The sequence below is a fragment of the Platichthys flesus genome, chromosome 14 (assembly GCF_949316205.1).
Source record: "Platichthys flesus chromosome 14, fPlaFle2.1, whole genome shotgun sequence".
NCBI lineage: Eukaryota > Metazoa > Chordata > Actinopteri > Pleuronectiformes > Pleuronectidae > Platichthys > Platichthys flesus.
Window position 1 is genome coordinate 18,916,823 of NC_084958.1, and position 24,570 is coordinate 18,941,392.

At 41.6% G+C, this 24,570-nt stretch overlaps 1 protein-coding gene across 2 annotated transcripts in view; it reads right to left on the minus strand.

Annotated features, from left to right (window-relative positions):
* insra (insulin receptor a) overlaps positions 1-24,570 on the minus strand; it is a 47,445-nt gene that overhangs the window by 16,530 nt on the left and 6,345 nt on the right. The window contains exons 2-5 of one of the 2 annotated variants that reach the window (XM_062403748.1): positions 19,572-20,120; positions 3,685-4,024; positions 3,066-3,119; positions 246-385 (exon numbers count right to left, since the gene is read on the minus strand). In XM_062403748.1, coding sequence (XP_062259732.1) covers positions 246-385; positions 3,066-3,119; positions 3,685-4,024; positions 19,572-20,120 — 1,083 coding nt within the window. The remainder of the gene's footprint in view (positions 1-245; positions 386-3,065; positions 3,120-3,684; positions 4,025-19,571; positions 20,121-24,570) is intronic. The other variant, XM_062403749.1, reaches the window with a different exon arrangement.

Sequence of the window (24,570 nt, forward strand, 5' to 3'; positions counted from 1 at the left end):
TTTTTTTTCATTCCTCTATATGCATAAGCTGAATAAAAGATCAACCTATTTACCCTGTTCTGACAAAAAACTTATATTTATCAACTTTGGTTATTGTCATTTCTGTGTTAATTGTTAAGGTACATATTGAATATGTTAAATATTAAGTGTTGAATTAATTGTTTGATTTATCGTAACCTGAAGCACTACTTGCTCTTATCTCTTCTGAACTGAAGTTTGAATCAAACAAAATCACAGATACTCACTTCCTCCGCGCAGGTTAATGACCATGCTTCCATTGAGAACAGTGCAGCCTTTCAGAGCCTGGGCAGCAGTGACAGAGTCCACAGTTTTCAGGCCCATGCACACCTTAGGACAGAGCCCTGCACAGGGCATACAGTTGAGGCTGTATAACAAAGAGGAAAACAAGTATTAGTAAAACTGTGTCCACAATTGATATGTTTTAGATTGTATTAGCAATTTTTAGACTTCTTTCTTGTCTTCGACACTGAAACACTTTAAACCTGCCACCAAAGGGCAGCAGGAACCCGCTGTGACCTTTCATCAGACTTTAAAATGATATGGTGAACATGATTGCAAGCAGACACTTGCAGCTCTGTTTTGGTCTCCACCACCTCCTGTTGGAAATATGGCTCTTTTGCAGCTGAATGCAAACAACTCTGTTTCATGTTTGAAGCTAGGCAGGTTGTGCACAGTGCGTCTTCAAAGCTTTACACTGAAAGCTGCTGCCTGAGGCTCAAAATAGTTTTGATTCTGAACCAAACAATAAAGTTGTCGAAATTAAAGGTCAAACAATGAGCTGGAAGATGATCTAAAGCTCTGGAGAGCTAAAGGGGAACTGCAGAGTTGGGTCTTACATAACCTCGAATTACACCTTTCACACACAAGTAGTCCCATAATGAAAATGTTGAATATTGCTGATTTAAAGAAATCTTCGCTGCACTGCATGCAGAATAAAAACAATGAGGATTAAACCCAAACACTACCCTGAATGCCAGCTTGAACTTTTGTTTTGTTTGAACTGAAAATGAACTAAGCCCAAACTTTGACCTTGACAACCAAGCTGAACGACCTGGCTTACATAATGTTTTCATAACAAGTCTCTTCTCATAACAAGTATATGGCCATGCATTTGTATGCCAACCATATTAACCCATTTCCTGAAAAGCTGTCTGTACAATCCCGCTCTCATAATGCGGTAAGTGCAAACTTTGATGAGGTGAAATCCAAAGTACACAACAATCTCTGCAGCCTCGCAGAAGCACCCAGCAGCCAGAGCACACATCTTTCAGAGACGTCACACGCTGCACAACACTTCTTTTTTGTGGGTTTAAATTTGAGGGAATTAAGGCACAGATTAAACCATGATGGGCTGTTTGCTCTGGGTTAGAGTCCTAAGTGCTACATGTGTTCAAGTTGTTTAGCTTTTGGCTGGTATATGAGGTGAGAACGTCTTTGTTCATCAACAGTTGAGTTAGTCGACATTGGCAAACACAGAAGCATGAGGTATTTCTTTTTTTGTGAATGCCAAATAAAAGATGTGCTACAGTTTTTATGACGTTGTCTAGTAAATACATAAAGAAAGTGAAACGGAAGTAGTTTGCTATTGCTGCAGCCATGTCTTTCTTGTAAAAGAGCAAAGCAAACCACCTGTCTCAAAGCCAAACACAAAAGTAAAGTGGGTCTGTGTTTTATTATCTGGTTCACTTTCATCTCCACAGCTCAACTTAAAGCCAAAAAAAGTGAGGGAGATGCCAGGGGGACAGAAAGGGAATCACGGGGAAAAGGCAGAGATATGAGTAGAGGTCAGAAGCAGCTTCAGGTTTTTCGATGAGCAGGTATGTTTATTTAAACCCCCGGCGAGAGGTGAACACATCCGCACATCAGCATCAGAGAAGCTCTAGATTTGAACTGTGGAGCTCTTAAATCCCACAATACCACCTCCACTTTACAGAAACCCGTGCAATATGAGCAAAGGACACGATACAAGAATGTAAAAATATACCATATTTTCAAGATATACCATGATAAGTGTCTGACTGTAATTTATTTCTCTGATGAATTTAAATCAAAGTGATTATATTACTTGAAACACATTATTTACTTCATCCTCCTATAATGCTAATTTTGGTGTAAAACTGTTGACATTGAGGCTTTTTTAATACTAGATGTTCTGCCGCACAAATTAATCAGCTGATCTGTGATAGAACAGAACAGAACATATATAAATAATGTATTTATTCAAGTTACGATGAAGGGTGCCACAGCTACAGATGTTAAATTTATTTTAATAATTAATACTTCTCCGTCTCTCTGGATATGTGCACTTTCTATTTCTGATTCAAAACCTTGTACTTGCTGGGCAGCAAAATAAAATCGGTAGCTCTCTTTCCTTCTCATTCCTCACTGAGGTGCACTTGAGCAAGGGACTTCAGCTTTTATCTGCTCCAGTGGAGCTGGATCTGCTCAGAGACTCCAGCTAGAAACCTCTCAGGTCTAAATGTACAGAATCTAAGTTAAAAGTTGCTCAAATGGAGATTATGTGCTTTGCAAACCCTCAGTGAATGAATAAAGGTGGAATTAACACATAACAATACAATCTCTGCACCAGAGCGTAACCGCTTGTCCTTGTCATCACCATTGTGAATGAGAGACTGTCAAACCTACACTGCTGCATTTGTTTGCCAGACAGAGCCCTTATCTATTTGCAGCAAGCAACAGGGGGTTGAGACCCAGCACCCCAGGGGACTCTGTCTGTCCCCAAATTCTCCCTTTCACCTCCGCTGTTTAACTGTGAGCCGGTCAAACAAAGATCCAGCTGTGGTTTCAGCCTCTGCCTGAGCGACATGATTAGGGCTGTCTGGAGTGACTGTGCTTGCAGGCCCACCCACACTAATCAACAGGCCTGTCACGGTCAATGAAGGTGTCAAGGCGATGGAGGTCCTTGTCAGGTCAGAACATGTACTACACCCTTCCTTTAAGGAGGCAAGCCTGTTAGAATGCAGATATGGAGATACATACGTAAAAAGCTGCAAATTACTGATGTCGAGAGATGGAAAACTTGCCTATAGCTTGTATGCGGCAATGAAGACGCCACCGATTGGTAATCAACCAACAATCTTGTGCAGCAAGTGGGGGACAAAAAAAACAAAACAGGCAACAGATGGATACAGAGTTAAAATCATAAACACAGATGTGCCAGACGTCCTGCTGCGCTGCACTAATATGACCTAGCTGTCTGCACTCTCTCACCCTGACAGAGGTGCATGTGCACATATACAGAGTCTGATCCTCAGCTCCAGTATACTCATCCTATGCTATTAACCAAAAAACCGTGATAAGAGCAAAAGCCAAGCAGAAATCTAAAAATCCATTTAGACTGTTTTCTCCAGCTCTAATACACCAATCGAATGATTACTGCATAATACCTGAGTCTCTAATAATAATCCGTCGGTAGTAAGCCGCATGCTTTTTGTAAATTAAAGCACTGTTATTATTTTTAGCACCCTCAACAGGTATGCTTTAGCAAAATTGCACCAGGAAAATAATCAACACACTCCTATCGTATATAAAGGCCCCGGATTAAGTTCTGATGTTTATGTGGGTTTGCATGAATGGATGGAGAACATTGAACCAGATTCAATGATCTGTTCCTTCAGGTCGTCAGTATGAGTGTCCACTTACGAGGAGGAGTTGACGGTGGTGTAGCCGGAGGGACAGTCGGCGACGCAGGCCCCGTTGTGGATGACATACTCGTAGCAGTCGGGGTTCTTTTTGCGCTCCTTTTCCCGCTTGCATTTGTTGTGGAGATCCTGGCAGAAGGCGAATGTGACACAGCGCCAGCCCTTGAAGGTGAGATGGGTTTCGGCGGGGCAGCGTTCCACACAGTCACCCTCGAGCTGGAGGCCGCGGCAGGCCACACAGTGACTGGCTGAGTTGGGCTCGCGGCAGCCGCCCAGGCACTGGTCGTGGCAGCACTGGTAGTCCTCAGTGCAGGCCCGGTGTTTGCACTGAACAGGACACACTGCAGGTAGGGAAAGAAGATCAAGGTCAGGTTAAGGAGGAAATGAATCACATGAAAGCAAAGTGAGTCATGTGAAAGTAGAGGTTATGTATTACAAGCTCAGCTTGAGCTGTGGGAAGAGAAGCACAGGAAACAGGAGCTTACAAACATATCGTTTCAGTTCCCCAGTTGTAATAGGTGATTTTAATCGGTCCCTAATGACAGCACCATACTGTATCATCATATCTTTAACACCACAGAAAGTTCATCTCTGTCCACAGGACACAAATCCATCCACACAACACTTGCTAGCAGCCCAGAGGACAATCTGCCATTGGCCAACAAGCATACTGAGCACAACCAGCAGGGATCCAACACTAAATGACTAAAGACAGACACTTACCCAGAAGTCTTGGGAAAGTGACACAGAGACGATGGAGACACACTTGAAGCATACAGTTACTTGCAAGTGAGACACATGAAAGATGGCTTTGCTTTGCTTGGTGTTTTTGTTCTTCTTGTAAGGGCCTTGTACATTTGCAGCTTTTTCTTACTGAAGTAACAAAACAGTACTGTTTACTTGGAAAGAGTTATTACACAAGAACTGCAATACCTGAGGGAACGTTCTAATAATACCTCCTTGTGGTAAGCACCACAAGATTTGTTTAGAAATGGAAAGTACACCGATTAGATCAGACTATACATAGAACAGATAGATTTAGATATGGAATAATTAAATTACCTTTTGTGATTGATTTTTGAGGGAAAAACCCTGGACAGGCCTGTCAATGACCGGAATATCTTTATTTACTATCTAGGGCAGTAGGGCTCCATCTGATTGGCCAATCATATTGACATGCAGAGCGTGAACGCAGGGCGCATGGAACACCATTTATTGCGGTAATACGTATATTGTGCATGTTGATATCGCAATGACTGTAAATGTGAGATATATGGTGTACTGATCTACTGTTAAACCCCACGCTGCAATTTCCTTATATCAAACAACCTCTGAATCCTTTAAAGACGCTGAACACTATTTGAGCAAAGGCCTTTTCTAGCAGCGTGGACTCAAGCACCTTGTGATCACACAGAAGACATAAACACTGATAGCAGGAAGATACAGTGTTCCGATAGTCACACAAACATACAAAGGTCCACTGATGTTTCTAGGGCGTAAGCACGTTCAGCTGAGGACAAAGACACAAGTCTGTAGGCTGCCTGCTCATGCATACGGCCATACGCATGTGTGTCCGTCTGTAAATAAACAAGTTACATAACTGACTCTCAGGATTGGCAGGTGTGCGTGCGTGTGCATGTGTGAGTGTGCACGTTGTCTCACTATAGGTGTGAGGACGAGTGAGCAAGGGTACACGGAGGCTACTCTGAGGTAAATACAGCAGACCGACCTGCCTGATGAGATTAGCTTCTCGTCCACGAGAGCCAGATTAAGATAGTTCCGCAGCACAGGAGATAATGAATCGCCGGGGTTAGGGGCAGGTCACAGGTCGGCTCGTACAAATGTGAGCGTGCATGTGTTTTATTGGCCTGGACAAACATTTAGCCACATCGAGCAGAACCACATTTCGCAGTCGGGTGCTGTATCTCCAATTATGCCAGACAATGAATTTCCATAATGTGTTATTCTCTGTAGCTCTCTGAAGCCTCTCTCGTTAGGCATGACTCAGTGAGTATATGTCCAAAACAGCACGGCTTCATTAGTGTCATGAGGTCAGTCCTTAAACGAACAAAACAACAACCCCCCTCTTTGGTCCTCTCACATTAATGGAGGTAAGCTCCTGAAGCACATGAAGAGAGTATGTTTGGGGGGGGGGGGGGGGGAGCAGCAATATGAGAATGGTAGTGAAATGGGGAAGCTTAAGGGGGCACAGTGCACGCAAAACAAATGACATAACCACCTTTTATCTGCGTCAGTCTGCTTGTCCAAATAATCTACCTCACAATGGGATTTACAGAGTATTTAAGATCCTCTCCGCACTTAAAAACAAATACATTTGATAAATGTCCCTTTCCACCTCCAAAGTTCATTTCAAAAGCTGCCCTTCAACTTCTCCTCAAGCTACACAGACCCCCCCCCCCCAATATGCACGTGCATACACACAAAAGCTTGGCTGTCTGTCCTGGCTGACTCCTGATCCTGCAGCAGGGCTCCATGCCGTAGCACAGGCCCAGCCGCAGATCCACCCTAAGCCTTAGCCAATGTGTTGGCTAGCTGTGGGAGCTAGCCATACAAATGGCCTCTCCCATCTCCAAGGAGGACAGGCTCATGCTTTAACCCTTTGTGCGCCTCGTCTCTTCTCCTCTCTCCCAGCCAGTCAGACAGCAGCAGCGGCGATCGGAGGTATGCAAAAAAAACACACAAAAAAAACACAAGGGCCACACAGTAACAGACTGGGGCTGAACTAAAGTGAGCAGGATTGCAGTTCTCGTTCAGTCTTCTCCAGACCACAAATCGGCTGTTTATATACTGATCTCAAGCACAAGCAGCTCTTATTAAGTATTTTTGGTTTAAGTCTATATAATAATGATTTTTACTCAGAGTAGTGTGTTTTTCTCCTGTCGTAATGGTTCAAACTCCTGCTGAGGTAATCATGTTAGGTCAGTATTGTGCGGAAAAGCTTCAGTGAGTGATGGATCATGCCTCATCTTGTCTATAACTCATTAGTAGTTTTTTGGAGACTTCAACGGCCCCAGAGCGACACAACAAAATTCCATCCAAAATCAAGATGTGTTTGAACAACCGACGCCTGCTCTTACAGACGTATTATGTTCATATTTATATACTTATTTATTTATTTTAGTCATGTTCCTCCCTTTACATTTGCAAACAACTACTGCAAACTTTGTGTGCGTTTCTCTTTTTGTCATCTTTTGTATTTATCTCTTGTTCTTCGCTCTATGTGCAAGGCCCTTGACATCCTGCTGTAACACAATAAGTTCGTAATTTGGGATCAATAAAGTACATCTATCCATCCATCCATCCATCCATCCATCCGTCTTTCTAATCTATCTATAAAACAGAGAACTTGATCAATCAATTAAATGAAAGATTACATTTTCTTTTAATTGAATACTTTAAGGTTCTGGTTAAATAAATAAAACAAAGAATTGCACTGCAACACAATTGTTTAGCCAAATGCCATGTGAATGTGATCAGTATATATTAAGAATTAGCCATTGCTCTTTTCAAAACAGAGTATTTTTTTTAAATAATGGTCTAAGTAAATAAAAATACATTTTAAATCTTGTATATCTGATGCTTTAACAGAGGCACAAGTGTGGGTGTAGTGGTGAAGGTTAATGTGTGTCAGTCCATTTCGGCAAATCCATTTGAGTGACTGATGCTAAGCTTCAGACGTGCACCTGAAAGAACAAGTGGGCAACCACTTTCACAAAGCACCAAAACAAACCACTCACTCACTGTTGAAAAGATTTGTACGGCTTTGCCAGCTGCTGACTTGGCCGTGTCTGCTCAGATAAAATCAATGTAAAGTGAAAATCAATACCAAATTATTCACTATTAGACATAACAGAGGGTTCTAATATAAAAACAAGAGTGGGCACACTGAGGACAATAGACTTGTTTTTGTGCTTGTCACAAATGTTCTCAAGGTTGAGACCCTGACTTCCTTTGAGTGGGGGGCCACCCCAAGCCATCTCTGATCTCCTACGGGGAGGGGGGACGCTGAGGAGGCTGCTTGGAAGAGTTTTACATTCTTTCATTAAAAACATCCAAAAATTGTATTATTATTAATTTCATTATTATTATTATTATGATGCATCAGCTAACACAGTAAACAAAGGGGAGAGGGTTTCCCCATTTGTTTTGTGTCATGTAGTTCTTAGCTCGAGATAGATCTTGTCCGCATCTTCAGTATTTATCTTTCTATTTGTGCAGAGTAGAATCACTTGACAACAATAAATCATGGGGTTTTAGGAGCCAAGTGCCAGGTCAGCAGTTAGACTCAGATTTATTCATGACTGGAAACAACTTAAGAAAAACTCCTGCGGCAGAATTTGTGACTCTGAACCCTTTATCCTTATTACACTGGTTTCTCTGGCACCCTGGCCGAGCTCCGTCTGATCTTTTGTCATGCGGTTTGTGCAAAGTGCAGCAGGATCACATGAAGGAGGAGGAATAATGGTACAGAAATGCCTGGCTCTTTATCTCATTAGCGGAGGTTTCACTTGGATGAGGCCACACAATGAGAAGCTGAATCCCTACACGGACAACAACAACAACAAGCCAACACAACTCCAGGCTCCAGTGTGACAGCGATGAATACACCCTGTCAGGGCGATGCCAGCTTGGAAGAGGGAGGTGAAGAAACGGGTCTGTGCCGACTGCCAGCCAACGCGGGGTGTCAGAAAAAGCAGAAAGAATCCACATTGCTTGCTAGGAATGACTGCCAGTTCATCACAGTTCCATTGTATGCAGTTCAGGATTGATCTGAAACCAATACACCAAGCTGAGCAAAAAGTTTTCTATTTTTGTTCCAACATTAAAAAGAACACCGTAAGCAATAAGGAATCCTACAAGCAAAGAGCATAGAACTAAACTACACCGTTTCCAAAAAAACTCTGGGATTTCTGCCTGAAATTACGAGCCTCTGTGCTTTTCATTAACCACAATCCTCCCTTAAATCGGTTTGTGGTGAGTTTTTCCAGGTTCCTTTTAAGGCAGTGATGAAACAACAGCACATTGAGGCGTTTTGTGTTGAGATCACATTAGACCCAAGAAAATGCCAAACGGGACTGTGGCGGTGTGCTAGTTGGTGATTAAAATTCCACGGCCATGACGAGGGTGGTATTTAGTTTCTTATGAAGGACTATTTTATGCTGAAAGCCTAGAAGAGAAGAATCTAAGTAGGGACAAACCAAGCGCTTTTGAAAACGGTGATTTGTCAATGTTTCTCCCCCTCTGATTTCTAAAACCAACCGACAGAACAACAACAGAGCAACACGAGTGCAAAAATAAGCTGCCAAAATTGAACTTTGAAGTTTGATATATGATTTAAATGTGACATGGATCGCTTGGCACTTGTTGCCTCGTGCAGCACAACAGCTGACCAGATATTTAGGGATGCTGATGTCAGGCAAGAGATATAGAAAAGGCAGAAGTGTAGTAGATCCATGATATGATATGATTAGAAATAATCAGCTTCTAAATAACCAATGAAGTCTATCAAATGTCACAGAGGCCAAGGAACATCTTCAATTTGCTTCTTAAACCCCAAGATATAACCAAACCAAACCTTTCACCAACCAAGTAAGTAGCATCGAAAGTATCCAATAAAAAAATCAAGGATATTTAGAGGACTGATATCTATGAGTGTGTCCAATTTGATGTGGCTTGATTGGATTTAAGGGAACTGTTTGGAGGAATGAGCTCTTCTGAGGACCATGTTGGGTTTTCATGCATTCAGTCAACCATCAGAAGTAATGATTCAAAGTCCTTTCTGGTAGATGGTTGTGGAAGTTCAAATAACAAACACAAATAAAACACAGAGAAACATTGACTCTGATCTCAGCGTCGTGATATCGCTGATTGCATTCCCCACAAGCCCTGATGTTTGGTCTATCTTCCCTTCATCAGGCTGGTAGATGAGGTTTCAGGAGTATCCCGGAGCATTTTGTTGATTACGGTCAGATCCACAGCTAATAGATGTTTATACAGGAGGCAGACCAATACAAAAATAAGACAGAAAACACGTTCCTTCAAAAACCTGAACTATCCTGAAACTAGGACTGAAACTTACTGTACATCTGCAAATACATAACCACAATTTACATCGTTGAGAAATGGAAATAGTACCAAGAAATGATATGTATCATGTGGATATTAAATTACCTTTATGAATATATTATATTTCACAGCTTTACCTAAAACCAATGGATACAAACATGATCCGGACATCTGAGGCCTTTTCCCTTTGTTCAATTTGAATACAACAAATAACAGTCAGTCGACACCAGCATTTGCATTTCCCTGTAAAAATTCAAATCCTTGACGGTGCCCTTTTCACTGCATGCCAGCTACCTCTATTCCTTTAATATAAATGAGTTGGCGGCAAACAAAGATGGATGGCTGTTCAAAATCCACAATGAACCAATTCATGGAGTGTGTGACATTTGAGTCGAGAGGTTGACTTTGGAAAGACTTGTACGGAGGAGCTTGGGACAAACGATGCAATGTTAAATTCTTAATAAAAAAAGGAAACCACTAACCACCGACAAATTTGTGTTTGGAGAGAAAAAAAGGTCTAAAGTCATTCAAACAACAATCCTGAATTGTGTGTGGGCTCACAATTGTGTGTGTGTGAAATTATCACTCATTACTGGATTTGGACATTTGAAATACATCTATTTAATTGACAAATCAATATTAATTGATAATGAATGGATATTAAATTTGTTGCAGTCCTCAAACAAATAAAGGAGTTTTGATTATTATAATGAATGAATTTAATTCAAATGTTTGAATCTTGTTGAAACAACAAAAAGAAAAGACAGATATCTGTGAGGACCATAAATGCAAGTTGTGACGTCTAAATATAAGAGAAACATTTAAAACAAAGAAGCAACCAATGATTTATCCAACTCAAACTTAAGTGTTCAAAACAACAGATGCATATTATGGCCTGGAACTATTTGTCTCTTTTGCTTTCCGGTGTGTCATCACCTGGTCTGACTCAGCCGCAGCAAGGCTCGGTTTAGGCGACTCGGGTGGCAACAGCAGCCGTAAACAATTTCATTAGCCGAGCCCGGCTCTCCATTAATAGGACAAAAACACACAAACAACATGGGAAGGCACTTTTTGTTGTTAGCGTCAGCCGGACACTGCTATCATCTGAAGGCAGGATATCCGGTTTATCCGTGACTGGAATAGATATGATAGAACATCGTGCAATCACTGATGGTCAATTATGCTGCCTGTTTGACAGGCAAATGACGCACGCCATGGACTTGAATCTTCATTCCCTCTCAGGGCTCAGTGTCAGGCTGAAACAATGAATATCTCCGTGTTCTGACATTAAAAGCATTTCTACCATTAATGCAGCCTCACACTTTGTCGCTTTTTAAAATTTAAATCAACGCTATTAATCTTCTTACTTAGTGTGCAGCTGCCCACAGTAATAAATAATAAATTAAAGCAGGCACAAAGTGTTCACAGTTACAGAGTCATATAGGAAGGTCTCCCTAATCCACTTCTATAAGTAAATTGAGTTTATTTGATGAAGCAAACAAGTTAGGGCCACCAGCCGGAACGTTAAGTGTTTTTTTTCCTGTCATTTCCTTTCCTTATTTAGTTATATTTAATTATTAAAGGACAGAAAAAAGGCACAGGTGTCTGCCCTGGATGAAAAACGCTGTTTATTCATGACACTTGGATCCTTCGAGTGGATGTCTTTCTTAATGTATATCTACAGCTCTTCAAACAACCAGTTGGGTGGAATAAAAAGAAAATCTGGGAGGTATACGTGCCCACTGATAAAAGGTTGATACACAGATCCTGTTATTTTAAGACTGATCTGATTTAGCATTTCAATCCTATAAAACTGCAAGACTCAAATGGACGGTTAAAAGGGATAAAGGACCAGAAATAAGATTTTTTCTCCACAAATCTTTCACCTCGTCAAAAAGTGGTGTTAATATTACCCACAATTCAATGTGAGTCAGATGTACATTTACTTTATAATTAATAGAAAAGTGACAAAACAAACTGATCTGGATCAAAGCTGTGTGTAACTGGGGAGAGGTCAGATCAAGTATATATTTCCATTTTGGTCTGATAAAACCAGCAGAAATACAGTAGTAAGATGCTAGAGATCGACTGTCGATTGTAAGTGTGAGCGCGTACAGTGGTGAAGAAATGCCTGTCGGCCCAGCTTTAACAGATGCTTGAAATGTCTGGGATTCCAAGGGAATGGCTCCAGTAGCTGAACGGCGAGGGTTCGCAGGGTGCAGCTTCATATAAGACTGAATGCCAGAGCTGTTAAGTCAGCTCAAAGGAAAGGACTTGTGTGTGTGTGTGTGTGTGTCTGTGTGTGTGTGTGTGGGGCCTGTATTAGGATAGTAGCATTGCGCTCTACAAGCTGAACCATGAAGAGAGAAGACTGTTGAGGTTTGGGAAAACGTGGAGCTTAGGCACAGTTGCCTTGTCTGATACATTTTTCTCGTGTAGTAAACTGTGAAAGTGAAGTGAAATTGGGTCAAAAGATGTTATTAATTATTGAACAACGTAAGGTCTACTAATTGAGTTACATATGTATCTATATGAGATGATGTATTTTTGTCCCATTTTGGTCTCGACCAGTGTAAACTACAGTCAAACACGTCATACGTAAAGGAGAAATTCACTGATAATTGACACAATGTGAGGAAATGAAAGTTCCGGTATTTTTTTTAGATGTTGATGTATTTTGTTACTGAAGTTAACATTCTAACCTCAAGGCCTGGCCCGTCGTATCTCGTAATATCACCTCAAGAGGCTCAGTTCAGTAGCCACTTTAGCGTCCAGTCTGCCATCAGATGAAGAAGTAGCGCAACTCAATGGAAAGAAGCAATGTTTGGCATCAAAGACTAAACGTTGATGGATGCATACATGTAGCACCTCTTGCTTGTTTTTCTTTGTGACTGCGAAGCTCTGGTTGCAAAAAGTGCTGCACAAAGTATTACTTACCACGTTCTGCACCAGATGTTAAAAAATAATAATGTCTCTGAGGCAAGAAAATGGAACCAAAAAATGAAAGACAAATGGCCCACAGACGAGTTGAATATTCATCCAGAAGATAAAAAAAAAAAAAGCAGTGGAATTCAAACATGATGTTGGGATTATAATGCCGCTTTCAGAAGAACTTAAGAAAAAAATTCATCTAATAAAAAAAAACAACGTCCTATACCGCGAAATATACACAATGGCCAAATGTGCATGTACAGTATTTATTGTGCTTGGACGACATCTGATGAAACGTTGTGAGATCTCTGAATAGATGTAGCGGTCCTGTCATAAAATCACAGCAGTCAGTATTGGAAGATGTGTGACAGGCAATAATTTTGAACACATAGGTAAAGTAAGTTTGTCTTCTCTGGGGATTTGAGGACATTTTCACTCAGCAGAACAGCTGTTAACGCTCAGCGAGGATATAACGACTTTCACAAGTGTCCATTTTCTAACACCTTTGCTTCAGTTTGAACACAATTACGTTTACTTCTCTCTTCTAGCAAGGGCAAGAAACAGCGCAGGAAGCTTTAAAGGTTTAATATTATATAGACGATAGCGAAAGAATGGAGGCCATGACAAAAATAGAGACAGCAGGAATGATGCATGTGATGGGAGAAGGACTTGGCATTCAAACACAGTTTATGTTTTAGAGGCAGTACGACTGGCAATGAAAACATGAAGATGAATTATGCTATGACTAGGCCTTAATGTCAGAGAGATAGCAAAGTGCGGTGTCCTTAAACCTCGATGAGTAAAAAGTGACATACAGTTATAATTTCCAAAATAAAAATGCCACCAATTAACAAAAGTCAGTGACGACAATGTAAACAAAAATGTAGTTTGGTCACGGCAGCGTTCCCTTCCATCCCAAAATAATAAAGACCAGTTACAATATCCTCTTATCTCCCCACAGACAACTTTACTAGCAGCTAATTTAGTCCTCTTCCTGCCTTGCTGACCTCCAACAGCCACCCAGCAGTATTTTGGTCTCATTTAAGTGTATTCTGCTACCAAGGCGGCAATCCAGGCCTGGGAGTCCATTCATAACCTCGAAGAGGAAGCAGACCAACAAAGACAGGAAACAATTGGGAAGAGGACTTGGGAAGAACACTTTGTAAACTTCTTCGACTGCCATTGTTCGCAGTGGAAAAGGATTGCGGTGGAACCGGCGATGACCGATGCGTGTGGAAGCAGCAGCAAGGTCAGCAGAGAGCTGAGGTCAATGGCAAGGTGGGACCCCTCCCCTAACCCCTCCTCACCTCCATCGTGACTGGTGACCTCGCCTTTCCTTCCGATATGGCCCGGGTGAATGACTGATGTGTTCATATCCACGATTACACCCCAGTGTTAGTCTGGTGTTTCCTAGCAGCAAGACTAAACAATAGCTGCAAACACACACACACTCACACACACGCTGTGTCTCTGTGTGATTTATTGTGATGTCTGTGTTGCTCACATACACTGACCCTGACACAGCTCCAACTCCATCCTGTGATTGGACTGGAGATATATGTAATGTGAGCCAAGAGGCGCCGGATTCTCACCTGACCTGGGTTAAATGTGATTTATAACAAAAACCCAATTGAGACAACCTGCATCCACCCACAATATCTTCCCTTTGCCCACAGGCTACAGATGCACACATTCAACAAGTGTGAGGTGGAGGCTCAGATCCATTCTCCACCTTATGGCAGCCTATTAAATATGTAACAGATCTACAGACTAGCTGCTGCGGTGCACGGGACGGTCCCTCTTGGGTGTCTCATCATCATCATCATCTCCGGCAGAGGGAGATAATTAAGATCACATTTAATAATGTGTGTAAAATACTGGCCTCCTGGGAAATTCAAGCTCATTTACTGTGTACCGCCCTGAGCTTTGTGAACAGCCTGCAACAGAAACAGCTCCACAAAGAGAACAAAAGTTTAAGTATATAGTTAATATTCCAGCAATAATAAAGCCAGCCACTAAAGAATGATTGAAAAGCTGTAGGGACGATAGGGGCCTTTATTATTACCTCCACCAAGGAGGTTATGTGTTCACCCCTGCTCCCTTGTTGGTTGGTTTTTATTACACAAAACTACTGGACAGGGTTGCCATGAAACTTGGTGGACGGACGGAACATTGAAGGAATCGGTCCATCCACATTTTGGGGCAGATCTGGACCAAACGGTGGATCAAGGATTTCTTCAACATTATGACATATTTTAACAAGAATCTTGATTAAAAACCAGTCATACTTAGGGAACTGATATCTATGAGTGTGTGCATTTTGTTGAAGCTTGATTGAAGTGGACTGTGGGGCCTGGGCGAAGGTATGTATTCTACTTGTTCATTATTACTTCACATTTTTGTCACTACTTCCCACAAGTATAACACTAGAATAACAAAGACCTAATACTGCACACATGAGATTGCACAGAGTAAAACTAATAAAGATAACACCATTGGATTTTGTTTCACAGTAATCTAACTTGTGTGACATATGATTACTGAAAAATGACTTCATACCAACACTGGGAATTTCCCCGACAAGAAGGTGGCCTTACACGTGCAATATTAGGGAGACCCCTGAGAGCGTTTGTGTTTTATGGTCCATGAACCATGATGGGCTTGCGTCTGGCCAGGCACCTTTGTTCCATGTTATTCCCAATCCCTCAATCCCCTCACTTTCATTTATTTTTATTTTGCTACTCTGTCCTCTATAGAAAATGCCCCAAAGATAATTATAGTAAATACATTTTAAGAATATATATACATAATTAAAATAAAAATGCAAATAAACCGGTGGACATTTTGTCCATGCTCTTAAGCAGTCCAAAAGAATATCTCAAATGGAAGCCCCTGCTTTCTTATTGAGTCACAGCCAATATGTTCAGCTGCCAGTCTGTTTTTGCGGCTCAGGCTAAGCTGACATACTAACAGCCCAACAAGCTGTGCCACATAACAGCCATTACTAAAACATAATCAAATACCCATTATCTTTAAATGAGTGTTGGCAAGAAATGTTTCATTAAAAGACTAAACTCCCTTTGTGCCACATAATAATTTAACTCAATTTTAAAAAGGAAATAAAGGCCTGCTTTGTTTGCCAGCAGATTTAAAAAGCCTGTCTTTATGAAAGACAATCTGTCATCTACTGATTATTACCGGTAAGTCATAGAATAAATAAATAGAGAGACATACGAGACAAAAAAAACTCAGGAACTGCAACTACCTCTGAGGCACACAGTAATACGTAGTTAAAAACCTTTTAATATATCAAATTCAAACCTTTTCTGGACTAATTTCGAACAAAAATGTAAAGATTGATTTGCAAATATGCTTCACAGCAAGATGCCTTGTATCTGCTACAATAACAGCTGTTGACATGGTGTGTGTGTGTGTGTGTGTGTGTGTGTCCCTGTAGTCAAATCCAATCAGCTTTCATAATGAGCATCTCCTGCAACCTTGCTTTGCCACTTTACTGAATGGACGCACCCAATTTGGTACAAAAAGGAGGGGGAAATTAGTAGTGGCTGGTCTGGGACAAGCTCAAATTACCCCTGTTAGAGAAGCAAGGAAGGGAAATGGGTTGTGACTCCAAACATGGGAGCTAAGCCAAGCCTTGTGGTTATTCAGCTTCGTTTTCTCCCGGTGGATGGAAAGTGCTTGGACCCACCATCACCTCTGTCACTTGCAGCATGTAACCACTGCTTTTTCTGTGCAGTACACACGTAAGGTTTTATTGTATTGCCAATTTTAAGCTATATTTCAATGATTTCTATTGTGCTAGAAATGCAGAAAATTGATTTTTATATCAAATTGTACTTCTAATGTAGATTATATATATATATATTATATTGATCAGAAAGTTATTCCCATCATATGATATAGCATGTTCTGAGTATTCTTGCTTCCTTTAGGAATATTAACACGATCTAAAGCTTATATCGATCAGAAAATCTATTCAGATACTTAAATAAAACTACTAATACCAACCACTTCCTAGCACAGCTAGAAAATCCTGTCATTTCTCACCCCGGCTTAATGTCAAAAACAGAAACTTGAACCGAGTAACGTCACATATTTGGCAAGAAGGGTGACTGAACAGTACAGGGCAATTCCAGATAACATTCAACTGTACATGAGATAACATGTCATTTTTATTGAGGGAGTAAAAGCATCGTGGGAACTAGCCTGGGGGTTTTGGTGACAAAGAGGCAGCACAGCACCTGTCAGGTTCAAAGAGCTATGGGGTTGTGCTTCACGTGTGCAGAGACCCAGTTGCTCTCAGGGGGATGTGATCTATAGAGGGGGGCACTTCCTTGTTTACTTGTTTTGTTGTACTGTAAATGACAGAAATGTACTCACCACATTTTTATGCTATCACTGTAAATCTATATTTGTCCGTCTGCTACTTCTATAAATTGGCTATTTATCACCAAAGCATAAATCACATGGAGAAGTTATGAATGTGTTGGCGATGCATGTTGATTTAAGGCCTAAACTTTAGTGCTGATGCTCATAAGCTTTACTAGGGAGCACCTGTGAAACTACTGGGAAAAGTTACTCTGGAGCCCTGTGACGAAAGTTATTGCAGCGAGCAGCAGATTAACAGAGAGAAAAAGATGCACGTAGCTCACTTTAAGAGCTACTGTAGGTCTATAATAAGAACTAAGTAAAAAGCACAACATCTGAAAGGGAAACCGAATGCCTTGCTCTCCGTCCTGTGGTTCAAGCTGGGGCTTGACGGGTCTTTTCATGCTTCAGCGAAAGTAGGCAAAAAACCGCAGGTCCCAGACCACAATACCACAAGCCCTTCCCGTGCCGAAAACAGGCCCATGGCTGAAGACCAGTGCTCGCCAGTCAGCATCTGGCGTTGATTCATCAACAGAATATGGCACACAATTAGGAAATCATATGCTGGGAGACTTTTTATATAACACTTCCCCCTTAAAATTCACCACATCGCCACAATTTGACACTAGGTCTTCTGGGCCCTTTCTGCAAATGTCTTCAAGGATTTGTGATGACGGAGACAAATCACCTCAAGCACAGACATTAGTGGAAAAACTATAAAAACACTCTTCAGTGTCAAGAGGACTGGAGAGCATAATAATGGGGCGTGCTCAGCTCGAGAGAGAAAGTGCATGCAGTCGCCACAGCGAACACACATCACTGGGAGCTCGAAAAGTCAGACATGTGCAGGGGAACTGCTTCAAAAGAACTGTTATTACTAATGTAACGCACTGTTGCGTAACGGGTGCGAGCCAAGGTGTTCACACGTCACCCATGCGCAAAATTCTTCTCAGCACTCGAACTTGAACCTTTTTGGCAGTGTGAAACGGGTGGGCTTGTGGTTTTACAGTAAAAGCCAGAACATATAGGGAACAGCCCGTGTCGCAGGAGCTTATTGCTTCACTGCGGAGAATGAGAAATGTGTCATGATGTCCACAATCTTCTTCACCTCCTCCACACACACGAGAGCGTCAATGACAGCAGTACGGCCTATTGAGAGTAAACATTCATGGACTAACTGGCGAGGCGTTGCGTCACATTAAGAGTACAGTTCAAGCTGCGTTGACACAGAACTTGGCCTACTTAATTTAACCTGAACACATGACACAGCTCTGACATTTCGATACCACAAAACAACTTTAAAGCTGCAAATTCATCATTCACTCGGCTGCGAACTAAGAGCTATTTTGGTTTGAAACACAGACCCCCATAATCTTTTATTTGATCCAAATGGAAAGTTGAATTCTGTAAATGTTAGACTGGTTAGACGTGTAGTAAAACCAAAGGGGAATGGAAATAATGACGTGTCGTGGAAAGTAGCTTGGAAAGAGCTGCACTAGGAGCTGCTACTAGTCCCTGGCAAGGAATTCATTTGATAACAATGTTATAGCAGGGCTTGGATTAGCATTATGACTATAATCAAAAGCCTCCTGGGAAATTAAATGTTTATCATCTAAAAAATTATATTAGAACTGCATATTTTTAGACTCAACTAGATTATCATTAAAAACTGGACGGTTTACTGACATGAAGACCAGAAGCTGCAGTTGAGTCCATGAAAAGCAGGATAATTGCAGCGTTTCCTATTAATTACTTTGTCCTGAAAGTTAAATACTGTATAAAACATTTTTTGGAACTTCTCATAATACTGAAGAAGTTTGTTAATGATCTTTATCGCTCTCACAAACCCATACAAATACAGACTTGTCTGTCATAGACAAACGGACCATCAGCATCAAAGGGAGAAATACCATCACACTGGTGGGCTGCAGGGCCGTGACAAAAAAACAACAACCATAAAGTTGTTACTGTCCTCAGCAGGCAGGCAAAGCTCACAATAACTCCAGAAATTCCCGTATTCGTTGTGTGAGACAAATCCCAGCAGTCAAATGCAATTGATCGTTTTACTGCTCTGTGGTTTTTAGCAATGATCCAGGATTCTCATTACATGTATCACGACGGTTGTAAGAGGGAATAGTTCTGTTACTCAATACCATAACATTTGCTGCAGGAAACATAGATTCTCCAGATGGAAGCCAAACGTCCTGTGAGCTTCTTATAAGCAAGAAAAAAACATCTGATTATTTCCAGTAATTGATGATCCACAAAAGAATTATACTAACATATGTTTCGATTTTTTAGTCTGCTCCTCTTACATCAATGCTGGTAAGATGAATGACAGACACAGTTATCCTCAGCAGGATGGTCCTGGACTAGTTCTGTGTGTGCAGATCGTATGACACCGGTTCTACCGCTGACAATAACAAAGGCCAAATATTCTTGCACAGGTGATGGAGAACAATAACAAAAATGTCTTCTTACTTTTTTGACATTGGTTCTGCGTCCAGCAGCGTTCACTGAAGTGTCCATTGATTGTTGTCGTCTGGCAGGTGGTCTTCCCGAGGGCCGCCCCTGGGCACACGTCTCCACACTCTCTGTCGTTCTTGTTGGCCATGATGTAGTTGTCCTCCACCGTGTCCAGGATCTTGGACCAGTCCAGAGTGGAGAGGTAGCAGAGGTCTGGGTTCTTCTCGATTCTCACGGCACCTCGGGTGATGTTCATCAAGCTGTGGAGGCCAATCTCTCGCAGCTGCAGCATTTCGAACAACACTAGGGCGTAGTTGAAGAACAAGTTGTTGCCTCTGATGACTGTCAGGTTGGGGAAGAGATCACTGAAACTCTCCAGGCCGTAAACCCTGAAGAGCAACAGATAGTCTGTGATCACTCTGAGCTTTGGAAAACTGAGGCCGTGGAAATCCTCTGGCTTGGTCTTGAACATGAGCAGGATCTTCAGGTGGCCTTCGATCACAGTGCAGTTCTCCAGCGTCTGCATGTTGGTCACATTGTTGCGGATGTCCTTGCTTACACAAACTGAAGAGACAAGAAAGGAAAAACACAGGTTCTTTAGAAACTAGACTCATTCATGCATCATTCACAAAAAAGATCTCAGAAGCTCAAACAATAATGTGTGGAGAGATTGAGATTTACAGTCATGTCTTATGGGTAAATAAACTGTATTATGCATTATGAAAAGGTGATATTATGACTCTTAGATGTGGAGAACAAGAAGAAGAAGAGAATTTATCTGGTGCCACTGACAGAAGATTACAACTGCTGCACTTGGCTGATACGTCACGCTACAGGTTTACACTGCAAACTGGAAAAACAGGATCGAAGAAGTAAGATGGACAAAAGGAGGAGAAATAATATATCTTTCGTTTATTAGAGATCATATTTGACTGAAAAGTACGTGGTTGTGTCTCTGTCTTTGATGAAGACCAGACTATCCTCACTGACATTTTGTTTAGCAACCACATATCTGGCAGCGAGCCACTGTCAAATATGGAGCGCTGTCATCAGAGCTGTGCTCATCCTTGGTTACGCTGGGTTGATTTGTGGAGTTGCTTCTGTAACTCGAGACCATAAAAAACATTAGCTAATGCAAAAAAAGCATTTGTCTGGGAGGGTTATTCAAGCACTAATGGTCGTTTATTGCACCAGTAGTAAGTTTGGGGCCGCGTCAGTCCTCACCCAGACACATGATCTGGTTTGATGAGAAATTCCATGACTCTGCTGCTGTGCAGACACGTCCCATGTAAATCACCTCAAATTATACTGTACCACAATGACAGTATAATGGATGAATGTGAGTGTTGCAACTTGAGATAATTTACCTGTCCATTTTGGTTTTCATTAATCTTTTAGTCTTATGAAAGTCAAATAGTTATGACAGAGCCTCACAATTATCACAAAGCTGTTTTTTTGATTTTTAGGTTCAAAGACTCTCTCTTGCTCCTGAGTTAAGGTTTGTGGTTTTGAAATCTTCTTCTTGGGCAGAAAATGACAAGCACCTGATAAACAGCTAAAAGTTTTACAAATCTGAGGTGGATCAATTATGTGTTATTCCTCGTCATCCTGCTTACACAATACAAAAGGAATAGAACTGAATATATTAAACTTTTGTTATATTGCTCTTGATGAAAAATATACTTTGCTTATTAGTGATATTGTTCTATTGTGCATCCCTATTCGAGAAGCAAGAAATTGCTCTCATTAGTTTGCTTTATTGAATTAATCAATCAACATGTCGTTTCCACTCTAGATGAATCTCAAAAGAGCTGCAAGTGAATATAAAACGTGCACTGATCTTGAAGCCTTCTGCAAAATAAATCAAGCCCTATTACACTCAGGGGGAGGTTCTGCATGAGGAACAGCGACAGTAATGAGGATTTCCTCAGCTCTCTCCACTGGAAACCAGCCAACTTGTGGAGCATATGCTTGTGACATAACACAAATAATGATGGTCATAAAGATGCTTTCCTCTTGAGGTGCATTGTGGGATGTTCCAGCCACAGTGTTACAGTTCACAAGTCATAGGTTCAGCTGGAGGTGTGCTGCCTGGTGAGAGGACTGCATTGGTTTACCGAGCGGACCCACCATTGAGATGGGCGCATCAGGCCAACTGGTCAGCCATGTGGGGAAGTGGTATAACAGCTAAGCGTGCACCTCTTTATGGCAGCGGCTCATTTTACACTTTCTGTTGCATAACAGTACTAGACAACTGGCACACGGGCACACACACACACTTGGACACACTGTGTCCAAAAACCAGCTTTTCACTCCATGACCTTTACCAGAAAGCTCAATTTACAGCAATTATCGAGAGTTTGGCCAACGACTGTGTGGCTAGTTTGAGAAACATCTAAATGTACGAGCCCCGGGTTTAAATTGCCGCCTGTTAAAAGCAGCTTGGCTTGGATCAGCAGCTCCTTTCGCTGAGTTGTATGCATGAAAGTCACAAATCTGTTCTTTCAACACATCCACCTCCAAATGAAACTCTTCCTATCAAACTGACAACAACTGACGGGAGCCTGCAGCAAAGTCTATATCCATGAAGGAACCCATTAAAAAGAGCATCGGAGCCACACGCAGTCAAACGGAACCGTTTCGTGAACAAAGCTGTGCGGTGTCAAAAGACGAGGGGATGGTGATTCTGTGCTGGCAGTGAAGTCAACTAGCAGAGTGCTGGGTGACCCTGTGGAGAAGGGGAATCATCACAGGGCAGCGAGTCCAGGCTCCTATCAGTGTACACTTTCAGCCAGGCCAGTATTTTTAGCACCACATTCCCAATAGAGAATCTAATACACTCCAGCCGTGGCGATAGTGGCTCACATTGGAAACTGGAACATGGCAGCCCTGGTGTGTAAGTGAGGAATTTTAGAGCAGAGAAAGAACTGGCCGGGCTGACTTCACCATGTGTGAATACTTAGTTGAGGAACGAAACTCTGGCAGAAGTGGAACTAAAAAAAAAAATTTTAAAAGCCACATGCACAAATGGACACATGATTTTTGGGTTCTTTCAGAGTAGGGCACTGAAGCAATGACGACATTACACGACTCAGGCAAAACAAACCAGGTGCGTCGCAGAATTTAAAAGCTTGTTGGAAGAACTGGGAGACATCACAAAGGTTACTACGGAAACTAGGCTGGCTCCAGCTCTCCACACATCACCTACTTTGAGCGAGACAGCCAAACACTGCAATGGTGCTCTGAATTGTCAATTAGAGGCATTAGAGGGACAGATCACTATTGACTGATGCTATTAGATTCCATCTATCTCCATCACTGCCTGCACCTCGGAGACAGATTCACTTTTAAGGTTAATTAAAACGGAGCAGTGTGATGGTTTCCCATTTCAACAACACTGTGAGCAAAGAAAAGCCTGTTAATAATAACAAGATGGAAAACCCGCAGACACGGTCAAATCAAAATGTAAAGGTTAGACCTGCTCTCTTGTCTTTTTTTCATGGATTATTGATCAATTGAAAGGACAACAACAATCGTTTAATTTATTCCACCAACAGGATGAGTAGAGATTATTTCTGGAAAGAGATTTGCATGAGACAAACCATATATTAGAGTGACATTTAAAAAGTTAAGTTCAATAGATTTTGAAGCGCTTTTCCAGCTCCATTACTTAAGCTATTCTATCCACAATATTAAAATAACAGCACCAGGAGGCATTACAACAGTAAATGTTGAATTGAAGGCTAATATATCAATATCGCCAACTTTTTACTACCTTGTCATTGGCCTCCAAAAATTCACATCAGTTAAATGATAAAATGACACCAGCATAACCCTGTAACTTCTAGGCCTGGTTTAAGCATTATTAAGTATGTCTGTACATCGGCTCATGAAAATCATGCCTGGGTCACGGGACGGTCCTAAATTTAAATCAACAGGCACTCAACTGTAGCTGTGAGGTGTTGAGTACTGTGCATATCTATACTACAGGGAGTCCGCTGGAGACTTCACCATCTGTCCACTGTGTGCTCATGGGTATAATGTACAAATCCACAATGTTCTCACTGCAGCTGCAAGCATCAAAAGGCAATTCTGATCTTGTGAAGGAAGGAGGTGAATGTCGGGGGGGGGGGGGCTACAGGTTGTTAGACTAATGGTGTACATTATAGCCGGGCCTTGCAGAGAACTGAAGCCTCAATGAGCACACAGGAACACACACACACACACTCTGTGATTGCAACACTTCCCTTTTCAAGGTTTGTGCTGTTCCGCTGTTTTCCAACCTAGACTAAAAACTAACCACACAACCACAAAATGCTGAGGTCACCTAGATACATTCACTGTCTCCAAACTGACAACATATTATGTAATCCACTTTAAGAAGGGCTGTAAAACATAATCATTACACCGCTTTAAAAAGGGATAGTTCACCCCAAAAAGGAAAATGATCTACTCACCACTATGCCGATGGAGGGGTGGGGTGAATTGTTTGAGTCCATAAAATACTTTTTGGAGTTTCATGGGTAAACAGCATTGCAGCCAAATCCTTTTTTACTTAAAAAATATTATTATATTGGTTTTGGCTGCAACGCTGTTTACCCCTGAAATTCCAGAAGCATTTTGTGGACTCAGACACGTCGCCCACGCTCCATCGACACAGTGCTGAGTAGATAATGAGTGAATCTTCATTTTTGGGTGAAGCATCCCTTCAGGGTAGACTGCAAACACAGACATCTTTTAATAAAGCTCTTCTCTGAAATAGAGGAATAAGGAAACAACACAATCAAACAAACTGTTTAATCTCAAGTCAATGCATAACTTTCAACGGATTTGGCGGCAATTAGGAATTAATTGAGAAGTTTGTCATCTCTCCCAAATGCACAGGATAGGATATTACAGCTGCTACTAAGTTCCTATATAAATGAATATATTGTAAGCAGGCGCATGGGTAGAGTGGCTTATCAGATGAAGACGGTTGGTAGGGGTGCCATGGAAAGCATAACAGGGAATAAAG